Here is a 25,638-nt window from a genome sequence, read left to right as displayed (position 1 = left end):
GTAGTGATATAAACAGTCACCGTAGTGATATAAACAGTCACCATAGTGATATAAACAGTCACCATAGTGATATAAACAGTCACCGTAGTGATATAAACAGTCACCATAGTGATATAAACAGTCACCGTAGTGATATAAACTGTCTCTCTGTGTAGTTGATGCTGTTTGGGTTCTTCCTGTGTCTGGATGCCTTCCTGTACGTGTTCACCCTGCTGCCTCTCAGAGTCCTACTGGCCCTCGTCCACCTACTGACCCTACCCTGCTGTGGTCTGAGGTAACACACCTACACACACCTCATCAGACTACTGACCCTACCCTGCTGTGGTCTGAGGTAACACACCTACACACACCTCATCAGACTACTGACCCTACCCTGCTGTGGTCTGAGGTAACACACCTACACACACCTCATCAGACTACTGACCCTACCCTGCTGTGGTCTGAGGTAACACACCTACACACACCTCATCAGACTACTGACCCTACCCTGCTGTGGTCTGAGGTAACACACCTACACACACCTCATCAGACTACTGACCCTACCCTGCTGTGGTCTGAGGTGACACACCTACTACACACACCTCATCAGACTACTGACCCTACCCTGCTGTGGTCTCAGGTGACACACCTACACACACCTCATCAGACTACTGACCCTACCCTGCTGTGGTCTGAGGTAACACACCTACACACACCTCATCAGACTACTGACCCTACCCTGCTGTGGTCTGAGGTAACACACCTACACACAACTCATCAGACTACTGACCCTACCCTGCTGTGGTCTGAGGTAACACACCTCATCAGACTACTGACCCTACCCTGCTGTGGTCTGAGGTAACACCTACACACACCTCATCAGACTACTGACCCTACCCTGCTGTGGACTGAGGTAACACACCTCATCAGACTACTGACCCTACCCTGCTGTGGTCTGAGGTAACACACCTACACACACCTCATCAGACTACTGACCCTACCCTGCTGTGGTCTGAGGTAACACACCTCATCAGACTACTGACCCTACCCTGCTGTGGTCTGAGGTAACACACCTCATCAGACTACTGACCCTACCCTGCTGTGGTCTGAGGTAACACACCTACACACACCTCATCAGACTACTGACCCTACCCTGTTGTGGTCTGAGGTAACACACCTACACACACCTCATCAGACTACTGACCCTACCCTGCTGTGGTCTGAGGTAACATCATGCTAACTCTTCTCTCTCTCCTCTCCTCCAGCCCAGGTCTGTGATGTATTGACGGGTGTCATCATGCTAACTCTTCTCTCTCTCCTCTCCTCCACAGTGGGTCTCCTCTCCTCCAGCCAGCCCAGGTCTGTGATGTGTTGAAGGGTGTCATCATGCTAACTCTTCTCTCTCTCCTCTCCTCCAGCCCAGGTCTGTGATGTGTTGAAGGGTGTCATCATGCTAACTCTTCTCTCTCTCCTCTCCTCCACAGTGGGTCTCCTCTCCTCCAGCCAGCCCAGGTCTGTGATGTGTTGAAGGGTGTCATCATGCTAACTCTTCTCTCTCTCCTCTCCTCCAGCCCAGGTCTGTGATGTGTTGAAGGGTGTCATCATGCTAACTCTTCTCTCTCTCCTCTCCTCCACAGTGGGTCTCCTCTCCTCCAGCCCAGGTCTGTGATGTGTTGAAGGGTGTCATCATGCTAACTCTTCTCTCTCTCCTCTCCTCCACAGTGGGTCTCCTCTCCTCCAGCCAGCCCAGGTCTGTGATGTGTTGAAGGGTGTCATCATGCTAACTCTTCTCTCTCTCCTCTCCTCCACAGTGGGTCTCCTCTCCTCCAGCCAGCCCAGGTCTGTGATGTGTTGAAGGGTGTCATCGTGGTGTTGTGTTACGTCATGATGAGCTACGTGGACTACAGCATGATGTATCACCTTATCAGAGGACAGTCCGTCATCAAACTCTATATTATCTACAACATGCTGGAGGTAACACACTGAGATTACAGCATGATGTATCACCTTATCAGAGGACAGTCCGTCATCAAACTCTATATTATCTAGAGGTAACTGCTACCTGCAGCTTTTAATACCTCACCCGTACCTGCAGCTTTTCATACCTCAGCTGAACCTGCTGCTTTCAATACCTCACCCGTACCTGCAGCTTTTAATACCTCACCTCTACCTGCAGTTTTTCATACCTCACCTGTACCTGCAGCTTTTAATACCTCACCTGTACCTGCAGCTTTTAATACCTCACCTCTACCTGCAGCTTTTAACACCTCACCTGTACCTGCAGCTTTTAATACCTCACCTGTACCTGCAGCTTTTCATACCTCACCTCTACCTGCAGCTTTTAATACCTCACCTCTACCTGCAGCTTTTAATACCTCACCTGTACCTGCAGCTTTTAATACCTCACCTGTACCTGCAGCTTTTAATACCTCACCTGTACCTGCAGCTTTTAATACCTCACCTCTACCTGCAGCTTTTAATACCTCACCTGTACCTGCAGCTTTACACTGAGACACACACGCACAGCCGACTAACCGTGTGTGTGTGTGTGTGTGTGTGTGTGTGTGTGTGTGTGTGTGTGTGTGTGTGTGTGTGTGTGTGTGTGTGTGTGTGTGTGTGTGTGTGTGTGTGTGTGTGTGTGTGTGTGTGTGTGTGTGTGTGTGTGTGTGTGTGTGTGTGTGTTCCCTGCAGGTTGCAGACAGGCTGTTCTCTTCGTTTGGTCAGGACATTCTGGACGCTCTCTACTGGACTGCTACAGAACCTAAAGAGAAGAAGAGAGCTCATATAGGAGTGGTTCCTCACTTCCTCATGGCTGTTCTATATGTCTGTATCCTTACTGAACCTAAAGAGAAGAAGAGAGCTCAGTTAGGAGTGGTTCCTCACTTCCTCATGGCTGTTCTATATGTCTGTATCCTTACTGAACCTAAAGAGAAGAAGAGAGCTCATATAGGAGTGGTTCCTCACTTCCTCATGGCTGTTCTATATGTCTGTATCCTTACTGAACCTAAAGAGAAGAAGAGAGCTCATATAGGAGTGGTTCCTCACTTCCTCATGGCTGTTCTATATGTCTGTATCCTTACTGAACCTAAAGAGAAGAAGAGAGCTCAGTTAGGAGTTGTTCCTCACTTCCTGTCTGTATCCTTACTGAACCTAAAGAGAAGAAGAGAGCTCAGTTAGGAGTTGTTCCTCACTTCCTGTCTGTATCCTTACTGAACCTAAAGAGAAGAAGAGCTCAGTTAGGAGTTGTTCCTCACTTCCTGTCTGTATCCTTACTGAACCTAAAGAGAAGAAGAGCTCAGTTAGGAGTTGTTCCTCACTTCCTGTCTGTATCCTTACTGAACCTAAAGAGAAGAAGAGAGCTCAGTTAGGAGTTGTTCCTCACTTCCTGTCTGTATCCTTACTGAACCTAAAGAGAAGAAGAGCTCAGTTAGGAGTTGTTCCTCACTTCCTGTCTGTATCCTTACTGAACCTAAAGAGAAGAAGAGAGCTCAGTTAGGAGTTGTTCCTCACTTCCTGTCTGTATCCTTACTGAACCTAAAGAGAAGAAGAGAGCTCAGTTAGGAGTTGTTCCTCACTTCCTGTCTGTATCCTTACTGAACCTAAAGAGAAGAAGAGAGCTCAGTTAGGAGTTGTTCCTCACTTCCTGTCTGTATCCTTACTGAACCTAAAGAGAAGAAGAGAGCTCAGTTAGGAGTTGTTCCTCACTTCCTGTCTGTATCCTTACTGAACCTAAAGAGAAGAAGAGCTCAGTTAGGAGTTGTTCCTCACTTCCTGTCTGTATCCTTACTGAACCTAAAGAGAAGAAGAGCTCAGTTAGGAGTTGTTCCTCACTTCCTGTCTGTATCCTTACTGAACCTAAAGAGAAGAAGAGAGCTCATATAGGAGTGGTTCCTCACTTCCTCATGGCTGTTCTATATGTCTGTATCCTTACTGAACCTAAAGAGAAGAAGAGAGCTCAGTTAGGAGTTGTTCCTCACTTCCTGTCTGTATCCTTACTGAACCTAAAGAGAAGAAGAGAGCTCATATAGGAGTGGTTCCTCACTTCCTGTCTGTATCCTTACTGAACCTAAAGAGAAGAAGAGCTCAGTTAGGAGTTGTTCCTCACTTCCTGTCTGTATCCTTACTGAACCTAAAGAGAAGAGGAGAGCTCATATAGGAGTGGTTCCTCACTTCCTGTCTGTATCCTTACTGAACCTAAAGAGAGACGGTATAGTAGTTGTAACCCACTTCCTGTCTGTATCTTTACTGAACCTAAAGAGAAGAAGAGAGCTCAGTTAGGAGTGGTTCCTCACTTCCTCATGGCTGGTCTATATGTCTGTATGACGGTATAGTAGTTGTCTCTCACTTCCTGTCTGTATCCTTACTGAACCTAAAGAGAAGAAGAGAGCTCATATAGGAGTGGTTCCTCACTTCCTGTCTGTATCCTTACTGAACCTATAGAGAGACTGTATAGTAGTTGTAACCCACTTCCTGTCTGTATTCTTACTGAACCTAAAGAGAGACGGTATAGGAGTTGTAACCCACTTCCTCATGGGGTGTGTGTGTGTGTGTGTGTGTGTGTGTGTGTGTGTGTGTGTGTGTGTGTGTGTGTGTGTGTGTGTGTGTGTGTGTGTGTGTGTGTGTGTGTGTGTGTGTGTGTGTGTGTGTCTATCAGATTGTTTTCCTGAGTGTGTGTCAGTTCTTCATGCTATCCTCATGGGGGGTGTGTGTGTTGTGTGTGTGTGTGTGTGTGTGTGTGTGTGTGTCTATCAGATTGTTTTCCTGAGTGTGTGTCAGTTCTTCATGCTATCCTCATGGGGGGTGTGTGTGTGTGTGTGTGTGTGTGTGTGTGTGTGTGTCTATCAGATTGTTTTCCTGAGTGTGTGTCAGTTCTTCATGCTATCCTCATCATGGTCCAGGCCACTACCCTGAACGTTGCCTTCAACTCTCACAACAAGTCTCTCCTCACCATCATGATGTCAAACAACGTGAGTCCACACACACACTGAGACACACACTGAGACACACACACACACACACACACACACACACTGAGACACACACACACTGAGACACACACACACTGAGACACACACACACTGAGACACACACACTGAGACACACACACACTGAGACACACACACACACTGAGACACACACTGAGACACACACTGAGACACACACACACACACACACACACACACACACACACACACACTGAGACACACACACACTGAGACACACACACACTGAGACACACACACACTGAGACACACACACACTGAGACACACACACACACTGAGACACACACACACACTGAGACACACACACACACTGAGACACACACACACTGAGACACACACACACACACACACACACACACACACACACACAGACACACACACACACACACACACACACACACACACACACACAGACACACACACACACTGAGACACACACACACACTGAGACACACACACACACTGAGACACACACACACTGAGACACACACACACTGAGACACACACACACTGAGACACACACACACTGAGACACAGACACACACACACACACACACACACACACACACACACACACACACACACACACACACACACACACACACACACACACACACACACACACACACTGAGACACCCACCCAGATCAGTGACTGTTGTGTTTCTCTGTAGTTCGTGGAGATCAAAGGAAGTGTGTTTAAGAAGTTTGAGAAGAACAACCTCTTTCAGATGTCTAACAGTGGTGAGTATAACTACCCCTGACCTCTAACCCTTGACCTCTAACAACCTCTTTCAGATGTCTAACAGTGGTGAGTATAACTACCCCTGACCTCTAACCCTTGACCTCTAACAACCTCTTTCAGATGTCTAACAGTGGTGAGTATAACTACCCTTGACCTCTGACCTCTAACCTCTGACCTCTAACAACCTCTTTCAGATGTCTAACAGTGGTGAGTATAACTACCCTTGACCTCTGACCCCTTGGCGCCTCTCTCTGACCCCTTGGCGCCTCTCTCTGACCCCTGACCTCTCTAACCCTGGTGGTCATATTCTGACATTAAAACATTTTTATTCCACCTAGGTTGTTATTGAGGTAAATATAACAGTAATTCTGCTCTTCTCTCCCCTCTTCCCCCTCTCTCTATCACCCCACCCTCTCTCTCCTATTCTCGCTCTCTCCCTCTATCGCCCCACCCACCCGCCCTCTCTCTCCTATTCTCGCTCTCTCTCTATCGTTTCTCTCTCTCCCTCTATCACCCCCCCTCTCTCTTATTCTCCCCCATCTCTTTCATTCCATCACCCCACCCTCTCTCTCCTATTCTCGCTCTCTCTCTCTCCCTCTATCACCCCCCTCTCTCCTATTCTCCCCCATCTCTTTCATTCCATCACCCCACCCTCTCTCTATTACATCTCTATTCTCCCTCCCCTCCCCCATCTCTCTCTTTCTCTCTCTCCCTCCTCTCTCCTATCCCCTCCTCCCTCTCTCTCTCCACAGACATAAAGGAGAGGTTCACTCCTATGTTCTGTTACTCATTGTCTGTCTATCAACATGGAGCAGTTCTCATGGAATCCTGGTAACTACTGTCTGTCTGTCTGTCTGTCTGTCTGTCTGTCTGTCTGTCTGTCTGTCTGTCTGTCTGTCTGTCTGTCTGGCTGGCTGGCTGGCTGGCTGGCTGGCTGGCTGGCTAAAGGTGGCCAGCTGAGAGGGTGATAAGGCTCCATCACCCCAGCTGAGAGGGTGATAAGGCCTAAAGGTCCTCCCCCGGCTCGCTGAGAGGGTGATAAGGCTAAAGGTGGCCAGCTGAGAGGGTGATAAGGCTAAAGGTGGCCAGCTGAGAGGGTGATAAGGCTAAAGGTGGGCCAGGTGGATAGCTGAGAGGGTGATAAGGCTAAAGGTGGCCAGGTAGCTAGCTGAGAGGGTGATAAGGCTAAAGGTGGGCCAGGTAGCTAGCTGAGAGGGTGATAAGGCTAAAGGTGGCCAGCTGAGAGGGTGATAAGGCTAAAGGTGGCCAGGTGGATAGCTGAGAGGGTGATAAGGCTAAAGGTGGCCAGGTGGCTAGCTGAGAGGGTGATAAGGCTAAAGGTGGGCCAGGTAGCTAGCTGAGAGGGTGGTCTATTGGTAAGGCTAAAGGTGGCCAGGTGGCCAGCTGAGAGGGTGATAAGGCTAAAGGTGGGCCAGGCGGCTAGCTGAGAGGGTGATAAGGCTAAAGGTGGGTCAGCTGAGAGGGTGATAAAGCTAAAGGTGGGCCAGGCTGCAAGCTGAGAGGGTGATAAGGCTAAAGGTGGGCCAGGCGGCTAGCTGAGAGGGTGATAAGGCTAAAGGTGGGTCAGCTGAGAGGGTGATAAGGCTAAAGGTGGGTCAGCTGAGAGGGTGATAAGGCTAAAGGTGGGCCAGGTGGCTAGCTGAGAGGGTGATAAGGCTAAAGGTGGGCCAGGTGGCTAGCTGAGAGGGTGATAAGGCTAAAGGTGGGTCAGGTGGCTAGCTGAGAGGGTGATAAGGCTAAAGGTGGGCCAGGTGGCCAGCTGAGAGGGTGATAAGGCTAAAGGTGGCCAACTGAGAGGGTGATAAGGCTAAAGGTGGGCCAGGTGGATAGCTGAGAGGGTGATAAGGCTAAAGGTGGCCAGCTGAGAGGGTGATAAGGCTAAAGGTGGCCAGCTGAGAGGGTGATAAGGCTAAAGGTGGGCCAGGTGGATAGCTGAGAGGGTGATAAGGCTAAAGGTGGCCAGGTAGCTAGCTGAGAGGGTGATAAGGCTAAAGGTGGGCCAGGTAGCTAGCTGAGAGGGTGATAAGGCTAAAGGTGGCCAGCTGAGAGGGTGATAAGGCTAAAGGTGGCCAGGTGGATAGCTGAGAGGGTGATAAGGCTAAAGGTGGCCAGGTGGCTAGCTGAGAGGGTGATAAGGCTAAAGGTGGGCCAGGTAGCTAGCTGAGAGGGTGGTCTATTGGTAAGGCTAAAGGTGGCCAGGTGGCCAGCTGAGAGGGTGATAAGGCTAAAGGTGGGCCAGGCGGCTAGCTGAGAGGGTGATAAGGCTAAAGGTGGGTCAGCTGAGAGGGTGATAAGGCTAAATGTGGGCCAGGCTGCAAGCTGAGAGGGTGATAAGGCTAAAGGTGGGCCAGGCGGCTAGCTGATCGGGTGATAAGGCTAAAGGTGGGTCAGCTGAGAGGGTGATAAGGCTAAAGGTGGGTCAGCTGAGAGGGTGATAAGGCTAAATGGGCCAGGTGGCTAGCTGAGAGGGTGATAAGGCTAAAGGTGGGCCAGGTGGCTAGCTGAGAGGGTGATAAGGCTAAAGGTGGGTCAGGTGGCTAGCTGAGAGGGTGATAAGGCTAAAGGTGGGCCATGTGGCCAGCTGAGAGGGTGATAAGGCTAAAGGTGGCCAGCTGAGAGGGTGATAAGGCTAAAGGTGGGCCAGGTGGATAGCTGAGAGGGTGATAAGGCTAAAGGTGGGCCAGGTGGCTATCTGAGAGGGTGATAAGGCTAAAGGTGGCCAGCTGAGAGGGTGATAAGGCTAAAGGTGGCCAGGTGGCTAGCTGAGAGGGTGATAAGGCTAAAGGTGGGCCAGGTGGCTAGCTGAGAGGGTGATAAGGCTAAAGGATTTCTAAGCAAACAGCTGGAGGCAGGGCTTTCTCCTATAGAGCTCCATTTTTATGGAACGGTCTGCCTACCCATGTCAGAGACGCAAACTCGGTCTCAACCTTTAAGTCTTTACTGAAGACTCATCTCTTCAGTGGGTCATATGATTGAGTGTAGTCTGGCCCAGGAGTGGGAAGGTGAACGGAAAGGCTCTGGAGGTTACCGCCCTTGCTGTCTCTGCCTGGCCGGTTCCCCTTTTTCCACTGGGATTCTCTGCCTCTAACCCTGTTACGGGGCTGAGTCACTGGCTTGCTGGGGCTCTCGTGCCGTCCCTGGGGGTGTGCGTCACCTGGGTGGGTTGATTCACTGTTGTGGTCGGCCTGTCTGGGTTTCCCCCTTTGGGTTGTACCGTGTCGGAGATCTTTGTGGGCTATAACGGCCTTGTCTCAGGACGGTAAGTTGGTGGTTGTAGATTTCCCTCTAGTGGTGTGGGGGCTGTGCTTTGGCAAAGTGGGTGGGGTTATATCCTTCCTGTTTGGCCCTGTCCGGGGTGTCCTCGGATGGGGCCACAGTCTCCTGACCCCTCCTGTCTCAGCCTCCAGTATTTATGCTGCAGTAGTTTATGTGTCGGGGCTAGGGTCAGTTTGTTTATCTGGAGTACTTCTCCTGTCCTATTCGGTGTCCTGTGTAAATCTAAGTGTGCGTTCTCTAATTCTCTCCTTCTCTCCTTCTTTCTCTCTCTGGAGGACCTGAGCCCTAGAACCATGCCCCAGGACTACCTGACATGATGACTCCTTGCTGTCCCCAGTCCACCTGGCCATGCTGCTGCTCCAGTTTCAACTGGCCTGGGCCCTAGGACCATGTCCCAGGACTACCTGACATGAGGACTCCTTGCTGTCCCCAGTCCACCTGGCCATGCTCCTGCTCCAGTTTCAACTGTTCTGCCTTACTATTATTCAACCATGCTGGTCATTTATGAACATTTGAACATCTTGGCCACGTTCTGTTATAATCTCCACCCGGCACAGCCAGAAGAGGACTGGCCACCCCTATGCTCTCTCTAATTCTCTCTTTCTTTCTCTCTCTCGGAGGACCTGAGCCCTAGGACCGTGCCCCAGGACTACCTGACATGATGGCTCCTTGCTGTCCCCAGTCCACCTGACTGTGCTGCTGCTCCAGTTTCAACTGTTCTGCCTTATTATTATTTGACCATGCTGGTCATTTATGAACATTTGAACATCTTGGTCATTTTCTGTTATAATCTCTACCCGGCACAGCCAGAAGAGGACTGGCCACCCCACATAGCCCGGTTCCTCTCTAGGTTTCTTCCTAGGTTTTGGCCTTTCTAGGGTTTTTTTTCCTAGCCACCGTGCTTTTACACCTGCATTGTTTGCTGTTTGGGGTTTTAGGCTGGGTTTCTGTACAGCACTTTGAGATATCAGCTGATGTACGAAGGGCTATATAAATAAATTTGATTTGATTTGATTTGAAAGGTGGGCCAGGTGACTGGCTGAGAGGGTGATAAGGCTAAAGGTGGCTAGCTGAGAGGGTGATAAGGCTAAAGGTGGCCAGGTGGCTAGCTGAGAGGGTGATAAGGCTAAAGGTGGCTAGCTGAGAGGGTGATAAGGCTAAAGGTGGTTCAGGTGGCTAGCTGAGAGGGTGATAAGGCTAAAGGTGGCTAGCTGAGAGGGTGATAAGGCTAAAGGTGGCTAGCTGAGAGGGTGATAAGGCTAAAGGTGGCTAGATGAGAGGGTGATAAGGCTAAAGGTGGCCAGCTGAGAGGGTGATAAGGCTAAAGGTGGCCAGGTGGCTAGCTGAGAGGGTGATAAGGCTAAAGGTGGGCCAGGTGGCTAGCTGAGAGGGTGATAAGGCTAAAGGTGGGCCAGGTGACTGGCTGAGAGGGTGATAAGGCTAAAGGTGGCTAGCTGAGAGGGTGATAAGGCTAAAGGTGGCCAGGTGGCTAGCTGAGAGGGTGATAAGGCTAAAGGTGGCTAGCTGAGAGGGTGATAAGGCTAAAGGTGGGTCAGGTGGCTAGCTGAGAGGGTGATAAGGCTAAAGGTGGCTAGCTGAGAGGGTGATAAGGCTAAAGGTGGCCAGCTGAGAGGGTGATAAGGCTAAAGGTGGCTAGATGAGAGGGTGATAAGGCTAAACCTGTGGCCTCGTATCGACTGGGTGTCTGTATTGAAAATGTATCAATCGCTGATTTTCTTGATTTAGTGATGTATTAATAATGTTCTGATCATTTCCTGATCGGTTAATATGAATGATTAGTGATGTATTGATAATGTACTGATCGGTTAATATGAATGATTAGTGATGTATTGATAATGTACTGATCGGTTAATATGAATGATTAGTGTTGTATTGATAATGTACTGATCGGTTAATATGAATGATTAGTGTTGTATTGATAATGTACTGATCGGTTAATATGAATGATTAGTGTTGTATTGATAATGTACTGATGATTTCATTATTGATTAGTGTTGTATTGATAATGTACTGATCGGTTAATATGAATGATTAGTGTTGTATTGATAATGTACTGATGATTTCATTATTGATTAGTGTTGTATTGATAATGTACTGATCGGTTAATATGAATGATTAGTGTTGTATTGATAATATACTGATGATTTCATTATTGATTAGTGTTGTATTGATAATGTACTGATCGGTTAATATGAATGATTAGTGTTGTATTGATAATGTACTGATGATTTCATTATTGATTAGTGTTGTATTGATAATGTACTGATGATTTCATTATTGATTAGTGATGTATTGATAACGTACTGATCGGTTAATTTGATTTGATGTGATTTCTAATGACAGACCACCTGTGGGTGCTGTTTCCTGACGTCGTCATGGTGATAGCGTCTGAGGTTACCGTGGATGTCGTGAAGCACGCCTTCATCACCAAGTTTAACGACATCACTGCAGATGTAAGTCTCCCTCCCTCAGTCCCTCCCTCCCTCAGTCCCTCCCTCCCTCCCTCCCTCCCTCCGTCCTCTCCTGGGGGTGGGGTTTAGGGTTAGTATAACAACATCACTGCAGATGTAAGTCTCCCTCCCTCCCTCCCTCCGTCCTCTCCTGGGGGTGTGGTTTAGGGTTAGTATAACGACATCACTGTAGACGTAAGTCTCCCTCCCTCCCTCCCTCCCTCCGTCCTCTCCTGGGGGTGTGGTTTAGGGTTAGTATAACGACATCACTGCAGACGTAAGTCTCCCTCCCTCCCTCCCTCCATCCGTCCTCTCCTCGGGGTGTGGTTTAGGGTTAGTATAACGACATCACTGTAGACGTAAGTCTCCCTCCCTCCCTCCGTCCTCTCCTGGGGGTGTGGTTTAGGGTTAGTATAACGACATCACTGCAGACGTAAGTCTCCCTCCCTCCCTCCCTCCATCCGTCCTCTCCTGGGGGTGTGGTTTAGGGTTAGTATAATGACATCACTGCAGACGTAAGTCTCCCTCCCTCCCTCCCTCCCTCCGTCCTCTCCTGGGGGTGGGGTTTAGGGTTAGTATAACGACATCACTGTAGATGTAAGTCTCCCTCCCTCCCTCCGTCCTCTCCTGGGGGTGTCTACAGGTGTCACGCCCTGACCTTAGAGAGCCTTTTATTCTGTCATTTGGTTAGGTCGGGGTGTGACTAGGGTGGTTACTCTAGTTTTTGTATTTCTATGTTGGCCTGGTATGGTTCCCAATCAGATTGGGGATCATATTTAAGCAGCCCTTTTCCCACTGGGTTTTTGTGGGATCTTGTTTTTGTGTTGATGCCTGTGAGCTCTACGGAACGTCACGTTTCCTTGCTCTTTATTGTTTTTGTGAGTTTCATTTAATAAAAATGTGGAAATCCTTTCACGCTGCGCCTTAATTCATTAGACGATCGTGACAGCTGGGTAAAAATAAACATTCAGTCAGATATATTAGAGCTCATCTGTTTACCTCATCCAGGGTGCCGATATATTAGAGCTCATCTGTTTACCTCATCCAGGGTGCCGATATATTAGAGCTCATCTGTTTACCTCATCCAGGGTGCCGATATATTAGAGCTCATCTGTTTACCTCATCTATGTCATCCAGGGTGCCGATATATTAGAGCTCATCTGTTTACCTCATCCAGGGTGCCGATATATTAGAGCTCATCTGTTTACCTCATCCAGGGTGCCGATATATTAGAGCTCATCTGTTTACCACATCCAGGGTGCCGATATATTAGAGCTCATCTGTTTACCTCATCCAGGGTGCCGATATATTAGAGCTCATCTGTTTACCTCATCCAGGGTGCCGATATATTAGAGCTCATCTGTTTACCTCATCCAGGGTGCCGATATATTAGAGCTCATCTGTTTACCACATCCAGGGTGCCGATATATTAGAGCTCATCTGTTTACCTCATCCAGGGTGCCGATATATTAGAGCTCATCTGTTTACCTCATCTATGTCATCCAGGGTGCCGATATATTAGAGCTCATCTGTTTACCTCATCCAGGGTGCCGATATATTAGAGCTCATCTGTTTACCTCATCCAGGGTGCCGATATATTAGAGCTCATCTGTTTACCTCATCCAGGGTGCCGATATATTAGAGCTCATCTGTTTACCTCATCCAGGGTGCCGATATATTAGAGCTCATCTGTTTACCTCATCCAGGGTGCCGATATATTAGAGCTCATCTGTTTACCTCATCTATGTCATCCAGGGTGCCGATATATTAGAGCTCATCTGTTTACCTCATCCAGGGTGCCGATATATTAGAGCTCATCTGTTTACCTCATCCAGGGTGCCGATATATTAGAGCTCATCTGTTTACCACATCCAGGGTGCCGATATATTAGAGCTCATCTGTTTACCTCATCCAGGGTGCCGATATATTAGAGCTCATCTGTTTACCTCATCCAGGGTGCCGATATATTAGAGCTCATCTGTTTACCTCATCCAGGGTGCCGATATATTAGAGCTCATCTGTTTACCACATCCAGGGTGCCGATATATTAGAGCTCATCTGTTTACCTCATCCAGGGTGCCAATATATTAGAGCTCATCTGTTTACCTCATCCAGGGTGCCGATATATTAGAGCTCATCTGTTTACCACATCCAGGGTGCCGATATATTAGAGCTCATCTGTTTACCTCATCCAGGGTGCCGATATATTAGAGCTCATCTGTTTACCTCATCCAGGGTGCCATATATTAGAGCTCATCTGTTTACCTCATCCAGGGTGCCATATATTAGAGCTCATCTGTTTACCTCATCCAGGGTGCCGATATATTAGAGCTCATCTGTTTACCTCATCCAGGGTGCCATATATTAGAGCTCATCTGTTTACCTCATCCAGGGTGCCGATATATTAGAGCTCATCTGTTTACCACATCCAGGGTGCCGATATATTAGAGCTCATCTGTTTACCTCATCCAGGGTGCCGATATATTAGAGCTCATCTGTTTACCTCATCCAGGGTGCCGATATATTAGAGCTCATCTGTTTACCTCATCCAGGGTGCCATATATTAGAGCTCATCTGTTTACCTCATCCAGGGTGCCGATATATTAGAGCTCATCTGTTTACCTCATCCAGGGTGCCATATATTAGAGCTCATCTGTTTACCACATCCAGGGTGCCGATATATTAGAGCTCATCTGTTTACCACATCCAGGGTGCCGATATATTAGAGCTCATCTGTTTACCACATCCAGGGTGCCGATATATTAGAGCTCATCTGTTTACCTCATCCAGGGTGCCGATATATTAGAGCTCATCTGTTTACCTCATCCAGGGTGCCGATATATTAGAGCTCATCTGTTTACCTCATCCAGGGTGCCGATATATTAGAGCTCATCTGTTTACCTCATCCATGTCATCAGGTCTACGGGGAGTACCGCGCCAGCCTGGCGTTTGACCTCGTCAGCAGCAGACAGAAAAACGTAAGATTTAAACATGAATATTGATGATGACGATGATTATTGATAATTGAATATATTGTATTGATTTACTGATGAGTTGGTCATTATTCATATGGTGTGTGTTTGTTTACCAGGCCTATACAGACTACAGTGACTCAGTCTCCAGGAGAATGGGCTTCATTCCACTGCCTTTAGCTCTGCTGGTAAGAGACTGGCTGGGTCTGCCTGGGTTCAACTAGTATTACAGCTCTTTAAGGCTGGGTCTGCCTGGGTTCAACTAGTATTACAGCTCTTTAAGGCTGGGTCTGCCTGGGTTCAACTAGTATTACAGCTCTTTAAGGCTGGGTCTGCCTGGGTTCAACTAGTATTACAGCTCTTTAAGGCTGGGTCTGCCTGGGTTCAACTAGTATTACAGCTCTTTAAGGCTGGGTCTGCAGGCCTGGGTTCAACAAGTATTAGAGCTATTTAAGGCTGGGTCTGCAGGCCTGGGTTCAACTAGTATTACAGCTCTTTAAGGCTGGGTCTGCAGGCCTGGGTTCAACTAGTATTACAGCTATTTAAGGCTGGGTCTGCAGGCCTGGGTTCAACTAGTATTACAGCTCTTTAAGGCTGGGTCTGCAGGCCTGGGTTCAACTAGTATTACAGCTCTTTAAGGCTGGGTCTGCAGACCTGGGTTCAACTAGTATTACAGCTCTTTAAGGGTGGGTCTACAGACCTGGGTTCAACTAGTATTACAGCTCTTTAAGGCTGGGTCTGCAGGCCTGGTTTCAACTAGTATTACAGCTCATTAAGGGTGGGTCTGCAGGGAGGAGACAGGGTTATTATTGATTAGGCTGGTGTTGATATTGAACCCAGGTCTGGGGGAGGAGACAGGGTTATTATTGATTAGGCTGATATTGAACCCAGTTCTGGGGGAGGAGACAGGGTTATTATTGATTAGGCTGATATTGATCCCAGGTCTGGGTGAGGAGACAGGGTTATTATTGACAGGGATATTGGTGTGTGTGTGTCTGTTTCAGTTGATCAGGGTGGTGACCAGCTCAGTGAAGATCCAGGGATCTCTCTCCTTCATGTGTGTTCTTCTCTTCTACCTGGGGTAAGATGTCTTCTCTTCTACCTGGGGTAAGATGTCTTCTCTTCTACCTGGGGTAAGATGTCTTCTCTTCTACCTGGGGTAAGATGTCTTCTCTTCTACCTGGGGTTAAGACACCTCTTCTACCTGGGGTAAGATGTCTTCTCTTCTACCTGGGGGTAAGATGTCTTCTATTCTACCTGGGGTAAGATGTCTTCTCTTCTACCTGGGGTAAGATGTCTTCTCTTCTACCTGGGGTAAGATGTCTTCTCTTCTACCTGGGGGTAAGACACCTTCTCTTCTACCTGGGGGTAAGATGTCTTCTATTCTACCTGGGGTAAGATGTCTTCTCTTCTACCTGGGGGTAAGATGTCTTCTCTTCTACCTGGGGTAAGACACCTATTCTACCTGGGGGTAAGATGTCTTCTCTTCTACCTGGGGGTAAGACGTCTTCTCTTCTACCTGGGGTTAAGACATCTTCTCTTCTACCTGGGGGTAAGACACCTTCTCTTCTACCTGGGGGTAAGATGTCTTCTCTTCTACCTGGGGGTAAGATGTCTTCTCTTCTACCTGGGGTAAGACACCTATTCTACCTGGGGGTAAGATGTCTTCGCTTCTACCTGGGGGTAAGACGTCTTCTCTTCTACCTGGGGTTAAGACATCTTCTCTTCTACCTGGGGTAAGACACCTTCTCTTCTACCTGGGGGTAAGACGTCTTCTCTTCTACCTGGGGGTAAGACGTCTTCTCTTCTACCTGGGGTTAAGATGTCTTCTATTCTACCTGGGGTAAGATGTCTTCTATTCTACCTGGGGTAAGATGTCTTCTCTTCTACCTGGGGGTAAGATGTCTTCTCTTCTACCTGGGGTAAGACACCTATTCTACCTGGGGGTAAGATGTCTTCTCTTCTACCTGGGGTTAAGACATCTTCTCTTCTACCTGGGGTAAGACACCTTCTCTTCTACCTGGGGGTAAGACGTCTTCTCTTCTACCTGGGGTTAAGATGTCTTCTATTCTACCTGGGGTAAGATGTCTTCTCTTCTACCTGGGGGTAAAACACCATTTTAAAAGGCCCCCTAGTGGCCCCTAGGGTCCTAAACGACCACTTCTGTCCAATATCAGGTGGGCCTCGTGAAGGAAGAGAGGTATTTCTCAACTCTACTGAGGAAATTAAACCTCTCTCTATCTGCAGTATGTCACTAAGATGAGGACAGTATGTCACTAAGATGAGGACGCCATTTGAGGTGAAAATTAAATAAAAAATGAAATCTTGTATTTATCGTTGTCGAGCAAAATGGGTCAATTTCTGGTGGTGTGTATTTTGTCCAGCTCTGGTCTGATGGGGTCTGTTGTCCAGCTCTGGTCTGATGGGGTCTGTTGTCCAGCTCTGGTCTGATGGGGTCTGTTGTCCAGCTCTGGTCTGATGGGGTCTGTTGTCCAGCTCTGGTCTGATGGGGTCTGTTGTCCAGCTCTGGTCTGATGGGGTCTGTTGTCCAGCTCTGGTCTGATGGGGTCTGTTGTCCAGCTCTGGTCTGATGGGGTCTGTTGTCCAGCTCTGGTCTGATGGGGTCTTTAACTATGTGTGTGTGTCTGTGTGTGTGTGTGTGTGTGTGTGTGTGTGTGTGTGTGTGTGTGTGTGTGTGTGTGTGTGTGTGTGTGTGTGTGTGTGTGTGTGTGTGTGTGTGTGTGTGTGTGTGTGTGTGTGTGTGTGTGTGTGTGTGTAGGATGATCTCTCTGAAGGTACTGAACAGTATTGTGTTGCTGGGGACTTCCTGTGTGTTCGTCAAAGAAGCCAATATGGAGGAGAAGCTGTTCCAGTCTCCCCCCTCTGCTGCCTCCAGCCGCTCCAACTCTAGAGCACACAGACCCACACACACCACCCCTCCAGGTAACACACACACCACCCCTCCAGGTAACACACCACCCCTCCAGGTAACACACACACCACCCCTCCAGGTAACACACACCACCCCTCCAGGTAACACACACACCACCCCTCCAGGTAACACACACACCACCCCTCCAGGTAACACACACCACCCCTCCAGGTAACACACACCACCCCTCCAGGTAACACACACCACCCCTCCAGGTAACACACACCACCCCTCCAGGTAACACACACCACCCCTCCAGGTAACACACACACCACCCCCCCAGGTAACACACACCACCCCTCCAGGTAACACACCACCCCTCCAGGTAACACACACACCACCCCTCCAGGTAACACACACACCACCCCTCCAGGTAACACACACACCACCCCTCCAGGTAACACACACACCACCCCTCCAGGTAACACACCACCCCTCCAGGTAACACACACCACCCCTCCAGGTAACACACACCACCCCTCCAGGTAACACACACCACCCCCCCAGGTAACACACACCACCCCTCCAGGTAACACACCACCCCTCCAGGTAACACACACACCACCCCTCCAGGTAACACACACACCACCCCTCCAGGTAACACACACACCCCCCTCCAGGTAACACACACACCACCCCTCCAGGTAACACACCACCCCTCCAGGTAACACACACCACCCCTCCAGGTAACACACACCACCCCTCCAGGTAACACACACCACCCCTCCAGGTAACACACACCACCCCTCCAGGTAACACACCACCCCTCCAGGTAACACACACCACCCCCCTCCAGGTAACACACACCACCCCTCCAGGTAACACACCACCCCCTCCAGGTAACACACACCACCCCTCCAGGTAACACACACCACCCCTCCAGGTAACACACACCACCCCTCCAGGTAACACACACACCACCCCTCCAGGTAACACACACCACCCCTCCAGGTAACACACACCACCCCTCCAGGTAACACACACCACCCCTCCAGGTAACACACACCACCCCCCCAGGTAACACACCACCCCTCCAGGTAACACACCACCCCTCCAGGTAACACACACACCACCCCTCCAGGTAACACACACACCACCCCTCCAGGTAACACACACACCACCCCTCCAGGTAACACACACCACCCCTCCAGGTAACACACACACCACCCCTCCAGGTAACACACACACCACCCCTCCAGGTAACACACACCACCCCTCCAGGTAACACACACCACCCCTCCAGGTAACACACACCACCCCTCCAGGTAACACACACACCACCCCTCCAGGTAACACACACCACCCCTCCAGGTAACACACACACCACCCCTCCAGGTAACACACACACCACCCCTCCAGGTAACACACACCACCCCTCCAGGTAACACACACACCACCCCTCCAGGTAACACACACCACCCCTCCAGGTAACACACACCACCCCTCCAGGTAACACACACACCACCCCTCCAGGTAACACACACACCACCCCTCCAGGTAACACACACACCACCCCTCCAGGTAACACACACACCACCCTCCAGGTAACACACACACCACCCCTCCAGGTAACACACACACCACCCCTCCAGGTAACACACACCACCCCTCCAGGTAACACACACACCACCCCTCCAGGTAACACACACACCACCCCTCCAGGTAACACACACACCACCCCTCCAGGTAACACACACACACCACCCCTCCAGGTAACACACACACACCACCCCTCCAGGTAACACACACACACCACCCCTCCAGGTAACACACACCACCCCTCCAGGTAACACACACCACCCCTCCAGGTAACACACACACACCACCCCCCAGGTAACACACACACCACCCCCCAGGTAACACACACACCACCCCTCCAGGTAACACACCACCCCTCCAGGTAACACACCACCCCTCCAGGTAACACACACACACCACCCCTCCAGGTAACACACACACCACCCCTCCAGGTAACACACCACCCCTCCAGGTAACACACACCACCCCTCCAGGTAACACACACCACCCCTCCAGGTAACACACACCACCCCTCCAGGTAACACACACACCACCCCTCCAGGTAACACACACACCACCCCTCCAGGTAACACACACACCACCCCTCCAGGTAACACACACACCACCCCTCCAGGTAACACACACACCACCCCCCAGGTAACACACACACCACCCCCCCAGGTAACACACACACCACCCCTCCAGGTAACACACCACCCCTCCAGGTAACACACACACCACCCCTCCAGGTAACACACACACCACCCCTCCAGGTAACACACACACCACCCCTCCAGGTAACACACCACCCCTCCAGGTAACACACCACCCCTCCAGGTAACACACCACCCCCCAGGTAACACACACCACCCCTCCAGGTAACACACACCCCCCCCCTCCAGGTAACACACCACCCCTCCAGGTAACACACACCACCCCTCCAGGTAACACACACCACCCCTCCAGGTAACACACACCACCCCTCCAGGTAACACACCACCCCTCCAGGTAACACACCACCCCTCCAGGTAACACACCACCCCTCCAGGTAACACACCACCCCTCCAGGTAACACACCACCCCTCCAGGTAACACGCCACCCCTCCAGGTAACACACACCACCCCCCCAGGTAACACACACCACCCCGCCAGGTAACACACCACTCCCTCCTCCCCCATCCTCCTCCCTGCTGATTGTTCTCGTCTCTCTTCCTGACATAAAATATCATTGTTGTTCAGAACCGTTTAAATAAAGAAAAATAGAATCTCCATGCCAACGGTTGCTAACCCCACCCCACAAGGTGAGCCAATCGTAGAAGATGGGGTCGTGTCTTCAGCGTCAGTCACTTGTCAGCCAACCAACCACCAGCAAGAGAGTCCCGCCTCCACTCTGCCAACCAGCCAATCAGACGATCACTTCCTGACCACGCCCGACGGCGAGGACGGCGACAAGGACATCTCCGCGGCAACGGGAGAGGAAGGAGAGGGGCTTAAACATAGAAACCCCGCCCCCAAGAAAGACCTATTGGAGATCGACCGCTTCACTATCTGTGGAAACCGCATCGACTGACACACACACACACACACACACACACACACACACACACACACACACACACACACACACACACACACACACACACACACACACACACACACACACACACACACACACACACACACACACACACACACACAATTGACTGGCTGATACCATGGCAACAAGAGACTGGCCAGGGGTTAAGAGGTCGTGCACTCAGATGGACTCGCCAGACTGAACTCTGGGTATTTTATTTATGAACGGCTGTTATGTCAGCTGTCGTAGTGAGGTCGTAACGTGAAGCTCCTTAAGGATCCTTACAGCTGGACTATGAAGCGTTCAGAAGACACTCTGATGATGATGATGTTTAACACAAACTGACTGGTTGGTTTTTCCTCTAAAGATGTTTTGTCAATTTGTAAAAAAAAAAAAATTAAGACAAAAATGTCATTTTAACAGTACATTTAACCATTAATCTGCTCCAGGAGAGTGATGACAACGAACCCCCCCCCACACACACAGACTCTCTCACCATCTGGTTGGTCCCCCCCCCCACAGACTCTCTCACCATCTGGTTGGTCCCCCCCCAAACTCTTTCACCATCTGGTTGGTCCCCCCACAAACTCTCTCACCATCTGGTTGGTCCCCCCCACAAACTCTCTCACCATCTGGTTGGTCCCCCCCACAAACTCTTTCACCATCTGGTTGGTCCCCCCCCCCACAGACTCTCCTACCATCTGGTTGGTCCCCCCACAGACTCTCTCACCATCTGGTTGGTCCCCCCCCCCCACAAACTTTCTAACCATCTGGTTGGTCCCCCCACAAACTCTCTCACCATTTGGTTGGTCCCCCCACAAACTCTCTCACCATCTGGTTGGTCCCCCCACAAACTCTCTCACCATCTGGTTGGTCCCCCCACAAACTCTCTCACCATCTGGTTGGTCCCCCCACAAACTCTCTCACCATCTGGTTGGTCCCCCCCCCCCACAAACTCTCCCCATCCTGTAGTAACCCCCCTCCGTAACTCTCTCCCCATCCTGTAGTAACCCCCCCCCCCCGTAACTCTCTCCCCATCCTGTAGTAACCCCCCTCACCATCCTGTAGTAAACCCCTCACCATCCTGTAGTAACCCCCCATCCTGTAGTAACCCCCTCCCCATCCTGTAGTAACCCCCTCCCCATCCTGTAGTAACCCCCTCACCATCCTGTAGTAACCCCTCCACCATCCTGTAGTAACCCCCCATCCTGTAGTAACCCCCTCCCCATCCTGTAGTAACCCCCTCCACCATCCTGTAGTAACCCCCCCATCCTGTAGTAACCCCCTCCCCATCCTGTAGTAAACCCCTCACCATCCTGTAGTAACCCCCCCCCATCCTGTAGTAACCCCCTCCCCATCCTGTAGTAACCCCCTCCCCATCCTGTAGTAACCCCCCTCACCATCCTGTAGTAACCCCTCCACCATCCTGTAGTAACCCCCCATCCTGTAGTAACCCCCTCCCCATCCTGTAGTAACTCCCTCCACCATCCTGTAGTAACCCCCTCACCATCCTGTAGTAACCCCCTCCCCATCCTGTAGTAACCCCCTCACCATCCTGTAGTAACCCCCTCCCCCTCCACCATCCTGTAGTAACCCCCCTCACCATCCTGTAGTAACCCCTCCCCTCCACCATCCTGTAGTAACCCCCCTCCCCATCCTGTAGTAACCCCCTCCCCATCCTGTAGTAACCCCCTCACCATCCTGTAGTAACCCCCTCACCATCCTGTAGTAACCCCTCCCCCATCCTGTAGTAACCCCATCCCCCATCCTGTAGTAACCCCCACCTCCATCCTGTAGTAACCCCCCACACCATCCTGTAGTAACCCCTCCCCCATCCTGTAGTAACCCCCCCCATCCTGTAGTAACCCCCCATCCTGTAGTAACCCCTCCCCCATCCTGTAGTAACCCCCTCCCCCTCCACCATCCTGTAGTAACCCCCTCCCCCATCCTGTAGTAACCCCCCCCCATCCTGTAGTAACCCCCCATCCTGTAGTAACCCCTCCCCCATCCTGTAGTAACCCCTCCCCCTCCACCATCCTGTAGTAACCCCCTCCCCATCCTGTAGTAACCCCCTCCCCCATCCTGTAGTAACCCCTCCCCCATCCTGTAGTAACCCCCTCCCCCATCCTGTAGTAACCCCTCCCCCATCCTGTAGTAACCCCCTCCCCCATCCTGTAGTAACCCCCCCATCCTGTAGTAACCCCTCCCCCATCCTGTAGTAACCCCTCCCCCATCCTGTAGTAACCCCCCATCCTGTAGTAACCCCTCCCCCATCCTGTAGTAACCCCCTCCCCATCCTGTAGTAACCCCCCCATCCTGTAGTAACCCCTCCCCCATCCTGTAGTAACCCCCCCCCCATCCTGTAGTAACCCCCCCCATCCTGTAGTAACCCCTCCCCCATCCTGTAGTAACCCCTCCCCCTCCACCATCCTGTAGTAACCCCTCCCCATCCTGTAGTAACCCCCTCCCCCATCCTGTAGTAACCCCTCCCCCATCCTGTAGTAACCCCTCCCATCCTGTAGTAACCCCTCCCCCATCCTGTAGTAACCCCTCCCATCCTGTAGTAACCCCCCATCCTGTAGTAACCCCTCCCCCATCCTGTAGTAACCCCTCCCCCATCCTGTAGTAACCCTCCAATCCTGTAGTAACCCCCCCCCATCCTGTAGTAACCCCCCATCCTGTAGTAACCCCCTCCCCCATCCTGTAGTAACCCCCTCCCCCATCCTGTAGTAACCCCTCCCCCATCCTGTAGTAACCCCCCCATCCTGTAGTAACCCCCCCCCATCCTGTAGTAACCCCCCCCCCCCATCCTGTAGTAACCCCTCCCCCATCCTGTAGTAACCCCCCCAGACTCACACTACGTGACATCACGCTTCCTGGAGGGGGTTCACACCCCTCTATTCCACATGTTGTTGTTGTTGCAGTCTGAATTTATAATGACTATATGTTGGGCCAGACACACAATACCCCATAATGTCAAAGTGGAATTATGTTTGTCTACATTTTTAACAAGTTCATTAAAAAAAAGGAAAAGCTGTAATGTCTTGAGTCAATAAGTATTCAACCCCTTTGTTGTTATGGCAAGTTCAAATCAACCAAATGTATTTATAAAGCCCTTCGTACATCAGCTGATATCTCAAAGTGCTGTACAGAAACCCAGCCTAAAACCCCAAACAGCAAGCAATGCAGGTGTAGAAGCACGGTGGCTAGGAAAAACTCCCTAGAAAGGCCAAAACCTAGTAAGAAACCTAGAGAGGAACCAGGCTATGAGGGGTGGGCCAGTCCTCTTCTGGCTGTGCCGGGTGGAGATTATAACAGAACATGGCCAAGATGTTCAAATGTTCATAAATGACCAGCATGGTCGAATAATAATAAGGCAGAACAGTTGAAACTGGAGCAGCAGCACGGTCAGGTGGACTGGGGACAGCAAGGAGTCATCGTGTCAGGTAGACACTTATATTCACACAGGAAACCGAATAGGACAGGAGAAGTACTCCAGATATAACAAACTGACCCTAGCCCCCCGACACATAAACTACTGCAGCATAAATACTGGAGGCTGAGACAGGAGGGGTCAGGAGATACTGTGGCCCCATCCGAGGACACCCCCGGAAGGGCCAAACAGGAAGGATATAACCCCACCCACTTTGCCAAAGCACAGCCCCCACACCACTAGAGGGATATCTTCAACCACCAACTTACCATCCTGAGACAAGGCTGAGTATAGCCCACAAAGACCTCCGCCATGGCGCAACCCAAGGGGGGGCACCAACCCAGACAGAATGACCACATCAGTGAATCAACCCACTCAGGTGACTCACCCCTTCCAGGGACGGCATGAGAGAGCCCCAGTAAGCCAGTGACTCAGCCCCTGTAAAAGGGTTTAGAGGCAGATAATCCCAGTGGAAAGGGGGAACCGGCCAGGCAGAGACAGCAAGGGCGGTTCGTTGCTCCAGAGCCTTTCCGTTCACCTTCCCACTCCTGGGCCAGACTACACTCAATCATATGACCCACTGAAGAGATGAGTCTTCAGTAAAGACTTAAAGGTTGAGACCGAGTTTGCGTCTCTGACATGGGTAGGCAGATCATTCCATGAAAATGGAGCTCTATAGGAGAAAGCCCTGCCTCCAGCTGTTTGCTTAGAAATTCTAGGGATAATAAGGAGGCATCCGTCTTGTGACCGTAGCGTACGTGTAGGTATGTATGGCAGGACCAAATCAGAGAGATAGGTAGGAGCAAGCCCATGTAATGCTTTGTAGGTTAGCAGTAAAACCTTGAAATCAGCCCTTGCTTTGACAGGAAGCCAGTGTAGGGAGGCTAGCACTGGAGTAATATGATAAAAAATGTTGGTTCTAGTCAGGATTCTAGCAGCTGTATTTAGCACTAACTGAAGTTTATTTAGTGCTTTATCCGGGTAGCCGGAAAGTAGCATCATTTTTGGACAGAAAATTTCTGATTTTTGCAATGTTACTTAGATGGAAAAAAGCTGTCCTTGAAATGGTCTTCAAAAGAGAGATCAGGGTCCAGAGTAACGCCGAGGTCCTTCACAGTTTTATTTGAGACGACTGTACAACCATTAAGATTAATTGTCAGATTCAAAAGAAGATCTCTTTGTTTTTGGGGACCTAGAATAAGCATCAAGAGTTCAAGAGTAAAACAATTTTTTAGTCACATCAGGGACTCACACTGTGTGTGATAAATGACTTAAATGTAAATGTAAATGTAAATGATAATAGTGTTTAACATGAGGTAGTCATTAAAATAAATAATCTCTGTACCCCATCAGGGACTCACACTGTGTGTGATAATAGTGTTTAACATGAGGTAGTCATTAAAATAAATAATCTCTGTACTCCACACATACAATTGTCTGTAACGTCCCTCAGTTGAATATCTCTTTAAGCACGGTGAAGTTATTACTCACCCTTTGGATGGTGAAGTTATTACTCACCCTTTAGATGGTGAAGTTATTACTCACCCTTTGGATGGTGAAGTTATTACTCACCCTTTGGATGGTGAAGTTATTACTCACCCTTTGGATGGTGAAGTTATTACTCACCCTTTGGATGGTGAAGTTATTACTCACCCTTTGGATGGTGAAGTTGTTACTCACCCTTTGGATGGTGAAGTTATTACTCACCCTTTG

General features: G+C 50.0%; 1 protein-coding gene across 1 annotated transcript in view; it reads left to right on the top strand.

Annotated features, from left to right (window-relative positions):
* The window catches only part of LOC124021429 (transmembrane anterior posterior transformation protein 1 homolog), a 32,500-nt gene extending 11,928 nt beyond the window's left edge, over positions 1-20,572 (top strand). The window contains 14 exon segments of the mRNA XM_046336617.1: positions 156-274; positions 1,791-1,953; positions 2,671-2,806; positions 4,849-4,946; positions 5,656-5,725; positions 6,479-6,496; positions 6,499-6,525; positions 6,528-6,557; positions 11,388-11,497; positions 14,413-14,472; positions 14,586-14,654; positions 15,471-15,547; positions 17,246-17,409; positions 20,218-20,572. Of these exon segments, the coding sequence (XP_046192573.1) occupies positions 156-274; positions 1,791-1,953; positions 2,671-2,806; positions 4,849-4,946; positions 5,656-5,725; positions 6,479-6,496; positions 6,499-6,525; positions 6,528-6,557; positions 11,388-11,497; positions 14,413-14,472; positions 14,586-14,654; positions 15,471-15,547; positions 17,246-17,409; positions 20,218-20,486 (1,410 nt within the window). The 3' untranslated portion in view covers positions 20,487-20,572.
* Positions 20,573-25,638: the final 5,066 nt, after the last annotated feature.

This window comes from Oncorhynchus gorbuscha, unplaced genomic scaffold (assembly GCF_021184085.1).
Source record: "Oncorhynchus gorbuscha isolate QuinsamMale2020 ecotype Even-year unplaced genomic scaffold, OgorEven_v1.0 Un_scaffold_1109, whole genome shotgun sequence".
Taxonomy (NCBI): domain Eukaryota; kingdom Metazoa; phylum Chordata; class Actinopteri; order Salmoniformes; family Salmonidae; genus Oncorhynchus; species Oncorhynchus gorbuscha.
Note: the sequence above shows the minus strand (reverse complement) of the source record. Positions and strands in the feature narration are given on the sequence as shown.